This window comes from Amaranthus tricolor, chromosome 16, assembly GCF_026212465.1.
Source record: "Amaranthus tricolor cultivar Red isolate AtriRed21 chromosome 16, ASM2621246v1, whole genome shotgun sequence".
Taxonomy (NCBI): domain Eukaryota; kingdom Viridiplantae; phylum Streptophyta; class Magnoliopsida; order Caryophyllales; family Amaranthaceae; genus Amaranthus; species Amaranthus tricolor.
Window position 1 is genome coordinate 4,798,657 of NC_080062.1, and position 14,763 is coordinate 4,813,419.

Consider the following 14,763-nt stretch of genomic DNA (forward strand, 5'->3'; position numbering starts at 1 on the left):
TACACTATTAAGATAGTCTAGAATCAGAATATATAAAGCCGTCGTTAAAAGTTGATTATGGTACAAACCAGCTAAATAATTTTATTAATTTATAAAAAATAGTAGATGAAAGATAGATACAACTGAGTGAAAAAAAAAATGAGCTTGAGGATAAAATTGGGAAATATAATTTGAAACTTTGACTAAATTTTTTTTAAATAAGCAAAATTAAAGATAGAAAAAAGTATAGCAAGTCAAAGTTAATGATAATGATATACTATTCCCACCCTTTTTATTTGATACTATATTTACGAAAATTAAAAAAATTAAATATTTTAGATGATGAAGATATTTTGTTAAATAACAAAGTTAATGGAAAAAAGGGGATCATAAGCATTAAAAAATCATTTTATTAAATAACAAAGTCAATAAGATAGTCTCATGTGAAACTATCTCTATTGGGTTGCCCATGTACCTTAAATCAAAGAAAATTTCACATAGTAGTATCGAACTTTCATGAAACGTTAGTGGTAGCACTTTTGTAAGATTTTTCAACATGGGTAGCATCCAGTTTATGCCTTATATAACTACTATAGCATTTTCTATTAAATTTTTGTCAATTTTCGTCTAATTCACCAATTTGAAATTTCTACCCCTTGTTAAGTGTAGGTTTTTGTCTTTATAACTTGCCCCAAACCATTTTTATGCTCTCAAATGTTTAATTCACCATTTTAACGTTTAATTCACCGTTTAATTCATCAACGCTCTCGAATGTTGTAACAATTTTGTTTTCATTCAAATTGTTGTCTTTATAACTCACCTTAGTTAAGTACATATTTATTTACGGGTGCACACGATCCAATTTGGTTTGTCTGATGCTAAAATCAGACCATACCAAATAATTCAATCAGGAAATTTTCCAGATCAGACCGGACTGTTTAAATTACCAAACCGGACCGGAGCAAACCGTTCTACACCAGTCTGGTCTACGGTTTTTTATTTTTATATTTTCCGCAAATTAATATATGTATTTATACAAATATATCGTACCTACAATCACAAAATATAATAATTTGTAATTAGTTGATTGCATTAACATTATTCAAGTATATGTTATTAAGTAAAAATAACTAATCTCAAAATATCTAGGTAGCAACATAATTTTTTTTTAAAAAATTATGATTTTTGGTCATAGTACGGTTTGCGATCTGGTCTGGTCTGAAAAATAAAAACCCGGGACCAAACCATAAACCATAATTTTTTTGAAAAATCAGAACTAGACCGTTTAGACCGTAAACCAAATCAAATATTAAAATTACGGTTTGGTCTGTTTGGTCCGTTTGGTTTGCGGTCTAGACCAAATACAATTCAGCCCTTTATGTATTAGTGCTTGAAATGCACATTCAACTTTATAATCCTAGTTAAGTACATTATGTGAAAATTATGGCTTATGTAATAGTGCTTAAGACACCTTTTGTAAAAATTTCAACAATTCGAATGAAAACAAAATTGTTACAACATTTGAGAGCGTTGATGAAATTAAACGGTGAATTAATTGTCAAACTAGTGAATTAAACATTTAAGAGCATAAAAATGGCTTACGGTAAATTATAAAGAAAATAACCAACATTTAATAAAGGTCAAAACGTCAAAATGGTGAATTAGACGGAAATTGATAAGAATTTAACGAAAAATACTACAACAGCTAGAAAAGGCATAAACTGAATGCTACCATGTGGAAAAATCTTACAAAAGTGCTACCACTGGCGTTTTATGAAAGTTCGATGCTACCATGTGTAATTTCCCTTAAATCAATCACTTACAATTTTAAAGTGATTAATTAGAGAAAAAATTGACTAATTATATGAGCTCATTTCATGATGATACAGTTTTATTTTCATACAAGATGAGTTGAAAAAACACATATGTAAAGTTAATGAAAAAAATATATAGATCACAAAAATATTTTAAAAAAACATTACATAAGCATTAAAAATATTAAAATTAGGATAACTAAGATTAATTATGATAAAAAAAAAAACTTCTATTATATATAGAAATATTTTCAAGGGAACAAAAATAGAAAGGGAAAAATTACATTTTATAATTATAATATATTGAAGAGACATAAAATGAGGAAATAATTTAAAATCTTTTAATAAATAGTATGATATATATGATGTGTTTATTTTCTTGGATTTAATTTAAATTTGATGATCTTATCATATGTTAATGATATGTTATAAATTATAATATATTTTATATTTGTGAAGTATTACATTAAAGGCCATTATTAGAGCTATTTGAGTAGGAGCAGTTGCTTGATCGAAGAATTAGACATATATAGGGACACTAATGTAGACACTAGACGACACTATAGACTAATCTTTTTAAGACGATTTCTTAAGTATATGAGGGTACCTTTTATGAAACAATCAAAGTTGTTCCATATAGAACTATTTAAGTATATGAGGGTACTTTACGTAATTACTATAACAAAATAATCACCTTTTATGACTTGAAAAAAACAAAAAAAATACCACTTTTTACGAAACAATCAAAAGTTATGCATACTGCTCATGTAAAAGTAAATAAAATCATATCATAATTTTTAGCTAATTTTATAATTAAATTTAATTTGATTTAAATTTTAATAATGGATTTACATTAGTGTAAAAAAATAATATGAATGTAAGATTTGATTTTGAACTGATTTAAAAGATCTGATCCAAATTGACCCAATGACTCAAATGAACACTTCTATCTATAACATAGACAGTGGCTAAACTTTTGTTGTTTACGTGGTAGTTAGCATTAGGGGTGTTTATAACCGGGTACCGGGTACCTTACCCGGCATTTCGGGTACTAGGAATGCCGAGTATCCGGTTAGTTGTGTAGCTATTTCAATGGCCCGTGTCTCGGCCCGATTTATCCAGGTACCAAATATTCGGATACCCGAATAAACGGGTCGGGACACCGGATAACCGATTATATTTATGGTATTTTTTAGCATAATTTATAGGAAAATTACTATTGATTTTTATCAGAACTTCTACATAAGTGATTTGAGGATAGGTCTTACATAATATATGGGAATAGCACACAAAGAAAAACAGTAAATATATGAAACTTCTATGTAATTGATAGTATAGAGTTCCAGAATAATAAAATCAAATTCATAATCATACTGTAACTCAAGTCTCCAACTGATGCTGCTACTCCAAATTCATAATCATATATGAAACTTCTATTTAATTGATAGTATATAAGAAACAATGCTGTTGAACTAAAAAAAAAAATTCTTCTAATGGGTCATCAGGTACCTGTTATAATTTAGTTTGCGGCCCATGATCCGACCCGGAACATACAACTTTTTTAAAAAAATAACCCGCCATTTAAGATGCAGGTCGACGGATCGGCAAATCGGGTCAAGTGAGTCGAGTTTTTTTGAACAGCTCTAGTTAGCATCACTAAGCTGGATGAGCACAGATTCACGACTTTACCTAGACTATTAGGAAGGCTTAATAGTGTAACTGTAAGGTGTCCACAAACGATTGAATATCATAGTCTGGTGATGCATTAACGAACTTTGAATATTTGCAAGTATTAAAATGATCATTTAAACATTAAAAATTCAATGTAAACTATAATACAAAAATTAAGGTAATCCATCAAATGATAGGTTATTACATCACAATTCTAGGCTAGTGTATTTGATAATGTATTTAAATTAGGATATAAGAACTTGAAATCCCACATAAGCAAACAAGAAGGAATTACTTTGAGTGTGTGAGGAACTAAGTATGGAGTAGAGAATTACATAATAGGTAAAATAGGATATGGGGGCTAAAGCTCTATGTAAAAGCTTGACTCACTTACAAAGGAATACAATGGCATTACATAGGAGAAGTTATAGGGTATAAGGTAAATGATACAACAACACGACAAAAGACTAGTAGTTTGGTGACTGATCGCACGAGTAGTCACCAAAACTCTTTCAAGCAAATATTACCTGAAAAATTATGATTTGTACGTTGTTATTGGCTTTAACGTGTCTCTTTATCCCTTACTTTTTTTCAAGATATCTTCCAAACAACTGTTAATTGTACTATTTACAACATTAAGGATTAATCTTATTTCATAATCCAATAATTCTTTGCCATCAAAACAAAATATACTCAGAATTTAGCTAACCCTGCTACATAAACCTTTGGGGTTCGAAAATTTTTGCCATCAAATGTCATGTAGTACCATTCGTGGCAGATCTTGGTTCACTAGTTGGAGGGAGCCAAAATTATTATTCAAATAAAAAAAATTAGAGGGTCAACATTCAAACCCTCAACTTTCTAGTTCTAAAACTTTGTACTTTTGACCACGAAACTAGCTACTTCCTTTCATTACAATAGCTATAGAATATTTTGCTTTAGTGAAATGACCTAAAACATTTCAAGAGGATCGGTCCCCTTTAAGCCTAGCTAAAGATTCGCCAATGAGTATCATGACCAAAATAATCAAATTCTAGTCGCCAAAGCCGGAACGCAAAAATTAAAAAATTATTTGAAGGCGCCGTGTAATTATATAAATTATGATATTTTTCTAATAATTTTATATTTTTAAATACTTAACATATATTGTAATTTAATATTGAAGCTCCTAATTTTTTGAAATAATGTGCGATTGAACATATTGATCGAATATGTTTTGAACCTCTTCTACTAGTCACACTATTCAAGGTTTATGAACCTCAATACTATTACACTAATTTAAAGGTTCGGGGCTAATATAGTAATATGTCTATATTTCATATAACCTTATCCTCTTAAAAAAAATACTCCCTCCGTTTCTTTTCATTTGTTCACTTTAAATTTGTCCATTTTAAGAGAAAAAAATTTAAATTAGATTTTTAAAGTATATATATTGAAGATAAAATATATTCATGTGAGATCTTGTTAGATTTCTCTTGATGTAAAGTTTTTTAATATATAATTTTTTATGATGCTACTTAGAGATATTAAGTCTTAAAATTTGCTAAAAAATACGTAAATATTTTGAACCATTTGATCCTAAATCTTGTTTAATAACTAATGACATTTGACATCTCACACTTAAAAGAAAATACATTGACTACAAGTGGAGTAGTTGGTATATTTAACTTAAATTTTCAATATTTCTAGACGTACTTAAGCCAGGTAACAAAATAGACCACTTTACTAGACTATTTTTTTTTTTTATTTTCTCCACTTGACGACGTCACCATTTACGTCACACTAAATTTGTACTACCAATTCACTATTAAGCCACTAGAAAATAGGACAAAGTCCAAAAATCACAAGACCAAGTCTCATTGAAATCAAATTTTTGACCGTTGAATTATTGACTCATTATTACCCCTTCGATCAAAATTCAAAACTATAAATAGTGGATTCTTTACAAAACATAATCTAAAATTTTTATTCACATATAAATCTAAATTCTAAAATTGTAGATCCTAAAAGTTAAATATTAAGCGGAAATTTTTAATTAATATAGTAATTTCAGCTTTAAAGTTTAATTTCTGTTATTTATTATATTAATTAGAAAAAGCAATTCTCTATATTTTACTTGTAGAGATTATGTAATTTATCCTTAAATTCGTAAAAGTTTAAAATTAAGTGAAGATTCAAAAAAAGCTAAAAAATAATAATGGACTGCGGGATTATACTACCAAGTGTTAGTCCTAATAGTAATTATTTTTCGGTTCATGCAAGCCCTAGATCACCATGTATTATGGTACGTTGCCAACAAAAGGAAGGGCAAGTGAAGAATAATCATCACTATAATGAACTTCCATTGTTAAAGAGGAAAAGACCGACGATGATAAATATTCCGGTTGATAGATCGTTGGAAAATAATAATATTATGAATACATCGAGGGTTCGAGTCCAGGAAGTTGAAGTTGAAGAAGATGGATATGGAGTTTATAGTAAGAAAGGAATATCAAGGACTCGTTTGGAGGATCGTTACTCGGCTAATTTTGCCAGTGATGCTCATGGCAAGTCTAAGCAGGTAATTTTTTTTATTATTAAGTTATTATAGAGAGTTTTGTATGATATCGTCTCACTGCGAGACGAGCCCCATACAACAAGCCTATTAGTAGTAGAACATTAAAAAAAAACAATGAAATTTGAATTGTATATGGTAATATTTTTTTAAAGAGTTTGAGCCGGCCTAATTGAGATCGTCTCATAGTGGGACGATTTCAATAAAAAATTAGTGAAGTCATTATAATACAAAGTAATAACACCAATACTAAATAATTTTTTTTAGCTGACCTCAATCTTTAGAGATTAATGCTTTAACATTGTTATTGCTGTTGTGTTTGCTAAATTATTACTCTTTTTGTCCCTTTTATTTTACACCAGTTGTAAAACAGGTGAAATTTTGTAGAAATAGAAATTGTGTTGGAGATCAATAAGATAAAAAATAAGTGCATGATATAAATAAGTGGTTAAGATGGAGATATAGTATAAGTTTATGGATGAGATTAAAAAAAAGAGTGAGATCATTGCCAAAAAAATACAAAATCAATAAAATAAATTAAAATGAAAAATGATTTAAAAGAAAAAAAACAAAGGTATCATCTAATAAAACAAGGGGTAATATTAAAAACAATTTAAGACTTACTAGCAAAAAAAACCCTATTGGGTACAATTAAAAAATATATAATTAATTCAATGTAACACCTATATCTATTTATTACTATTATATTTTTTTAGTTGAATCAATCAACATGTTATTAAAATGACGCAAAATATTAATTTACGATGGATTGAACATTCAGTTCAGTATGCGTACATATTAAATTAAGTCGCTAACATTTTTATACTTTAAATGTTACACAATTCAGTATGATAGATTTTCAAACAAACGACACATTTCATAAATGATGACTTAGGCAGACTCGAATTTAGATTCTTTGCTGATAACTATTTTGACAATCAATTTATATATACATTGCGAATTGCAGGCATTGTTTGGAATATTTGATGGACATGGAGGTGCAAAAGCAGCAGAATTTGCAGCAGCAAAGCTGGGTAACATTATATTAGACTATTTAAGAAGAGGTGATAAATCAATGATTGAAGAAAACATAAAAAATGGTTATTTAGCGGCAGATGAAGAATTTCTTAAAGGAAACGCAACTGGTGGTGTTTGTTGTGTTACTGCGTTGGTACAACATGGTAGTTTGATAGTTTCTAATGTTGGTGATTGTCGTGCTGTTATTAGTAAAGCTGGTGTAGCTGAGCCACTAACTAATGATCATAACCCTTCAAGAGAAGATGAAAAACTTAGGATTGAATCCAAGGTATTGTCTATGAATTAAACTTAACTCGTTTGATTATCAGTATTAATTGATGGTAAATTTAGGGTCGGCCCTAAAATTTGTGAGATACGAGGTGAAATATTAATTATAGGCCTCTAATTACTAAATATACTATTATGGACACATAACTATTAGCTATTAAAGCGTTGTTTTTCTAATACTTTTGAATGGGCCCAGGGCATAGGCCCTTCTTGCCTATTGGGCCGCGTCCTAGTGGTAATAAGAATGATTTATAGTGTAAATTTTCATCTTATACATCATGTTATTTTTCTGGTAATGAAAGTTTGATAAAAAAAACTTTATTCACAATTTTGCATTGCCATTTAATACAATATTTTTCAAACGATAATGCATTAGAATGAATTTATTGAAAAAATGAGATTGTTAAAAAATAATAAACATGACCATTAAATTTGTCAAGATATAATCTTATCAAAATTACACTAGTTTTTCATTACCATTCTCATCATTTAGTACCAATTATCAAATGGGTTGTTAATATTATGTGAAAATAATATTTTATTATCCTAACGTCATTAACGGTCCGTCTGGAAGTTTGTATATTAAATAGGGAAGTGATGACAAAAATTAGTGTAATTTTGGTAGGAAAATCTCTTGATAAGTTTAATGATTATGCTTGTTCTTTTTCAATTTTTTTACTTTACAAAATTCATTCCAATGCATTACTATTGAAAATTTGTTCCAATATATTAAATGGTACAATAAAACTCTTTTATGATTAACCTAATAGTTATAATTTTTTATAATCTAAAAATAATTGTATAGCATGAGTTAATTAGTTGTAATATTGTATTACATAGGGTGGTTACGTAGATTGTTGTAATGGTGTATGGAGAATACAAGGGTCTCTTGCAGTGTCAAGAGCAATAGGAGATCAACATCTTAAGCAGTGGGTTACAGCAGAACCAGACACTCAAATCCTAACCATTAAACCTGATTTTCAGTTTCTAATTTTAGCTTCAGACGGCCTATGGAACAAGGTAATTAATAATTTTACATAACTTTTCTCATCTAATTGTCTATTTACATCCAGATTTTGCAATGTAACATAAGTTGCTAGTTAATTTGCTTTTTTAATTTGCAATGCGCTTAAAATGACTTTAAAATAACCCAAAATCAACCATAATTTGCTTTTTTTTTATTTGCGATTCGCAAGGAGATTAGTGAAACATGTGACAGTATTCTAGACACATGTAAGGTATATAATATATAATATACATTGAATTTTGGGCCTTAATCATCAATTTATTAGTTTTTTTTTTTGTTAAGTTGGTCTCTTAATTGATATCAGAATCCCAAGTTACTAGTTTGAATGTCATACGCTCCTCTTTTCTAGTGGAATCATTAGCGTCAAATATGAGATAGCCTTGTATCGGATCCACACTTCTAACCGAAAAACCTTTCGTGTATGAGGGCATGATAGAGTATATAACATATATTGATGCCTCAACCATCAATTTCAATTGGATTGTTTCCTTGATATGGTATCAAAAATCAATTTGACACCACGTTGAGATCCTAATATATGTTATGTAGTCTAATTGTAAGGTGTTTGACCATATTAAGACTAAGAATAAAAATCCTCAAATATTGCATTTATATTAATCTATTTCTCCATCCTTTCCATTTTGCTACATTGTAGAGATTAAAGTGCAAAATTTTTTTTATATTGTGCAGTAAAATTAAAGGAATATAAAATTAAAGTAATATTACTTTTGATTAATCACTTATTTTTAAGTCTTAAATAATCGATAAATATAAAATAAACAAAAGGTTAAAAATTATAATGCATACACTGACCTCGATACATGTGTTTTTTAACAGGTTAGTAATCAGGAAGCAGTAGATGTAATTCAACCCTTTTTCACAGCAGGAAGTAACAAGCCAGAATTAAAGAATGCTTGTAGAAAGCTTGTAGAATTGTCCATTAGTAGAGGATCTAATGATGATACAAGTGTAATGGTGGTTCAACTTGACAAATTTGCACATTAATTTATCTAGCTAATTAATTTTTCAAGGTTAAAAAGTGTTCTATTAGGTTTTGATCAAATGTATATATATATATATATATATATATATATATATATATATATATATATATATATATATATATATATATATATATATATATATATATATATATATATATATATATATATATATATATATATATATATATATATTTAAAGAATCAAATGTATATAATATTAATAGTTTAGTTGTTAGATGGAGTTTTTTTTTAGCTTGTGAGAGATCATCTCTCAATGAGACGACCTCAAAACAAGGAGCTTATGTGCTAATAATTGTATTAATTAGGCTATTTAGCCCATGTATAGAGAGCGTCTCACAATGAGTCCGTCTAACACAAGAATTTATGGTTTTTACATAGTGGATAGAGGGAATGAGAGAGGGTACCAAGAATTAAACTTGAGTTATTCATAAAGAAAGCAGTATATGTTCTAATTGAGTAACCGTTCGATTTTCTATTATTAGTATGAAGTATTAAATAGCTAGATATAGATAACCAAAGATGTTTGTAAGGTTATGTCTAACTCGATATGAAAATGTATGTAGAGAAGAAATACAGAGTTTTTTATGAATATTTTTATTTTTGAAAAAATTATCTTGAATAATCTCATATATTATCGTTACACTCACTTCTTTATTCTCCTTATACTTCTTCATTGAACTACCACTACTTCCTTTTGGTGGTCGGAAAAATTTGTATATACTTTTTTGCTATGGCCAATAGGTAAATTAAAGAATCATTATAGTAAAGGGGGAGATAGTGTTAATCTTTCATGTAACTTATGAAAATGGAACATATGTTCAAATGATAAAAGAAAAAACTCTTAATGATTAAACTAATTTATAATTTACATTGTGTATGATTTGATAGGGAAGAAATATTTGAAAATATCACAAACTCACAGCAACAATATTACCAAAACTTTTCAACTACTAAAAGTTTAGATTCTTCTCTTTATACCCTGTTTCTTAATAATTCTTCTCTTTCTTTTCATAATTTCATTCAAGGTAAAAGTTTAGATTCTTGTAGGCAATTGAGTGCTTCATGGTCGTTCATACTAAAGTTACATATTAAAAGAATCTCATTCTCTTACTAATATTTACTTTCACTGTCAATTTTAATTATCTGTTTTAAAAAGCTAATAAATTCTTAAGAATCAGCTCAATAAAAAACTTACACTATAAACATTAAATTAGTTGGCGAGTAAGAATTAGGTAAGTTAGTTGTAAGCATGGTGAAGGAACTGACACTGTACTGAACAAAACATCATATCGTTTAATATGTTGTCGGTAAAATCCTAATGGTAGGTAGTCAGTTGTACCAATCAAAGCACTTTAGTAGCTAAATAATGTGTCCAACCAATTAAAAGCTTTAATAGCTATTTGGTTGGCACAACTGACTAAATATTTACCAAAGATCGCTAGTTGCATTTTTCATCTTTTTAATATAAAATTATGTATTACTCTTATTATTAAAAATAATATACAGTTTTATATAAAAAAAATCAATAATGTACTTTTATTTATAAGCTATTGTATTAATTATATTTTACTATGATATAATATATATTTAATAATTATGGAGACAATTAAAAGTATGACATAAAAAAAACATATATTCATAAATTGTTTAAAATGTATATACATTATTCGCCAATTTAGAACTAAGATGACAATTCACGAATTTCTGAAGAATTTATTCAGATTTCGACTTCAAGTTTTCTTGATCCTATCGGCTTAGTTCCCCTTTGTGACAATTATCTATAATGATGAATGATAATGATTTTATTAATTTAGATTGTTATTTGATCTCAAATTTTATGTATATTCTTGTTGTTAGTTATGATGTAGATATCGTATGACTTTTTACTTTTACTATTGAATTAATTTTGGTTTCAAAAACGTTATTAGTAGCATTTTGAGTTAAGGTATTCTAAAGAAAAGCTCAAAAAGATTCATATTTTTTAAGATCTATTTTTCTAAGAACTACTTTTTTTTTTCATTTTAGGGTAGACTAACGAAAAGAGAGAACTATCCAACACCTTTCTTAGTATGGTAATGTAATATGAAACAAATTTTAGGTAATTAATTTAACTAATCAAAAAATTTGTTATATTAATATTACATTATACTATATTATTAAACTATTATATTATAATTTTAAATATAATTATAATTTTAAATATAAAATGAAAATATATACATGAAAATGTTTGAAAATCATTTATTAGTTATGAATATTTAAATGCTAGCTTTTGAAGTTAAAAGTAGCAATTTGATAGAGGGGTATGTTAATAGATATAGGAAATTTTCACATGATAATAATGAGTTTTTGACTTTTCTACGTGGTAGACAAATGCTTTTTTAAATTTGCGCGGTAATCCTATATATGCTTTTAACTTTTCTACTCTATAGGTGAAGAAATTTATAGTGCGAATTTGATTTGGGTTTAATTTGGTGAATACTGGATTTGTATTAATTATTCAATGAGAGGAACACCTCTATTTATACATAATTTGATCATCTAATAAGAAAACTAAAATACTACGAAATATTAAAATTAAGGAAACAAAATCAGAATAATATAAAATATAAAATAAAATATTCTACTACTATTCTACTTTCCTACACTCCCCCTCCAGTTTGGTCTTGGGATCACCGAGACCGAACTTGCCAAAAATATTCTTCAATGCTTTTGAGCTAATTGCCTTGATCAGAAAATCCGCTAGTTGATCTTTTAATTTTACATAGAACATTTTGATAATTTTTTTGGCAAATTTGTCATCGTTGATTTTCAAATTTTTCAGTTTGGATAGGAAAATGGGCATATGAGTTAAAATGGTTGGATGAACAAGATTGAGATTTCAAATGGGTGAAGTACTTGGCTTGGAAATGGATTCACCCACGCGGATACTTGAGTGGCCCACATGGATCCTTGGGTGACCCAAATGAGAGCACGCGGGCTAGGTTTTTTTTTTGTTAGTGTTCATATAAAAAGAGATATTTTTGGAAGGTTCACAATACCCCCCTCCCCTATTTTCGATTATCTCTCTCTTGCCATCTCCTCTCTCATATTCTGTTTTTTCTTTCTCTGAATCTCCTTCCCTTTGCTCCTCTTGCCGAATTTTCCCACTCCTTGTGGTGACCATGCCGTCGGTCCCCGGAGCCTTGGTGGCGGTCACTCAGTGAGGATTTGTGGTTTGTTTGTTGTTTTTTGCTACTGGAATGGCGTGAGTTTGGTGTTGTTTCTCGGCAGGGTTTTTGGTCGTGACCCTTTTGATTTGTGTTTTTGGATTTGTGCTTGATTTTTGATTTTGTTTGATGAATTCTGATTTTTTGGTTTGTTTGGTGAGATCTGATTTTGGGGTTCTTGGATTTGGAATGCTTGTTTGTCGGTTTTCTTGATGAGGAATGGCGAATGTAGTCTTGTCACCGTGTCGGTGAATCACCGGAGCTTTGGAGGCGACTTTTTCGTGTTTCAACTATCACTTCACTGGAATGATGAATTTTCTGATTCTGACCGGCTTTCTTCCCTTTTTCGCTCCCCCTTACGTCAGTGATGGGCCCAAGAAAGGTGGAAATCCATGTCCACAATTCATGGGCACTAGTAATATGGTCAATAACAACATTGACAATGGTGGTGTCAAGGGTGTAAAGTATTCATGACATCACTTGTGCATCGTTTTGTTTCCATTGAGGATCTTTGTTTTCTGAAGGGGCGTCAATGATATGATTGAGCCGCCACCGATCTGCTATTTCTTGTTTAATTTTATTACGCCACTTGGTGTAATTTGTAAAATTCAAATTTTCAGAAACATTTGGGTAAGTATGGATTTTTTGGTTATATGTTTGCATACTTTGGAATATTCGTTCCAAGGAAATCATCTTTTGAGGGTTTGGTTTTTTTTTTCTAGTTTGATTTTGTTTTGGTTTTGGTTTGATTTTGATCTTGTTTTTTTTGAGTTTAGTTTGGTTTTGATTTTTCTGGTTAATGATGAATGTCGTGGCTGATCACCAGTCCTCGGAAAAACACCATTGGTTCTGATACCATGTAGAAAATTATAATGCGGAAATAAGACTGATTTGGGTTTTGAATACTTGGTTTGTATTATTTATTTAATGAGAGGAACATCTTTATTTATACATAATTTGACGATCTAATAAGGAAACTAAAATATTACGGAATATTAAAATTAAGGAAATTAAATCAGAATAATATAAAATATAAAATAAAATATTCTACTAATATTTTACTTTCCTACAGTAGGCAAAATGTTAAGATTTTTGCTAAATTTACGTTATTATTGCCCATTATAAAACTCTTTCATAAACCGAAACGTCGTGAATCGTGAACGCCCATATGGAGAACGTTTTTCAAAACATTTATTCGAAATGAGTATTTAATTTAACAAAAAACTTAACATTTTAGCTATCACATGAAAAAGTTGAAAGTTGAAGATTACCATGTAAATTTTAAAAATATTTGTCTACCATATGAAAAAGTTAAAAATTCATAATTACCATGTAAAGTTTCCCAAAAATATTTTATGAAAGGTGATTTATAAACTCTCAATAAAATTCTATAAAAAACATTTTCTAGAATATTTCCAAATGAGTCTATAATTGGCAAGTTAGTGTTACATCGCCAATTCGCCATAATGTACGAGGAAGGAAAATAAACAAAAAGAATTAGTTTGTTATGGAGACCCGTGACCGTGAGGTAACAAGCACCTATCTTAACTTATTAAGTTACTAGTATAAAATTCGTCTAATATACGAAATTCTTAGTTAGAAAAAATATATAAATTTTATTTAAAAAAATATGTAATAATAAATATATTGTATACTAAAGATGAAGTAATAAATAATAATTGTTAAAAAGGGGTAATATGACATTTTTAAATGTGTAATAAATTTAAATAATTTGTAGATGACTAAAATAAATAACAGGTTGATTAACTTTATTTGCCACTTAAATCAATATGAACCAATAAAACTCTTTCATCTTGCGTGACTCCAAAAGATTAACACGTGTGATTTTTCGGTCTTTTTATTAAATTGTAAAATAATTAGTTGAAATAATTTCTATAATTAACTCAGTCTAAATCTTAATAAATTATTTAATGTCATTTAAATATTTCTTACTTTATTTTATTTTCAAATTTCTCTAGCAGTAATTTATTAAAAAATATATGATTAATATTATGTTTTCTAATTTATAATTTTAAATTTGTTAATATAAACTAAATGATTCTTAAATTATTGTTTCTATCATCTTAGTCATTAGATTAGAGTATTTGATTAGTTGAAATAATTTATATAACTAAATCAGTAAATTTAACATGTTTAATATTGATTGATTGTCAAATCTT

General features: G+C 28.4%; 1 protein-coding gene across 1 annotated transcript; it reads left to right on the forward strand.

The window, feature by feature from the left end:
- Window positions 1-5,444: 5,444 nt before the first annotated feature.
- Window positions 5,445-9,407, forward strand: LOC130803071 (probable protein phosphatase 2C 30). Its single transcript, XM_057667234.1, has 4 exons — window positions 5,445-6,024; window positions 6,986-7,324; window positions 8,164-8,343; window positions 9,188-9,407. The coding sequence occupies exons 1-4, from the start codon at window positions 5,662-5,664 to the stop codon at window positions 9,353-9,355; spliced, it is 1,050 nt and encodes a 349-aa protein (XP_057523217.1). The 5' UTR covers window positions 5,445-5,661; the 3' UTR covers window positions 9,356-9,407.
- The last annotated feature ends 5,356 nt before the right edge of the window (window positions 9,408-14,763 follow it).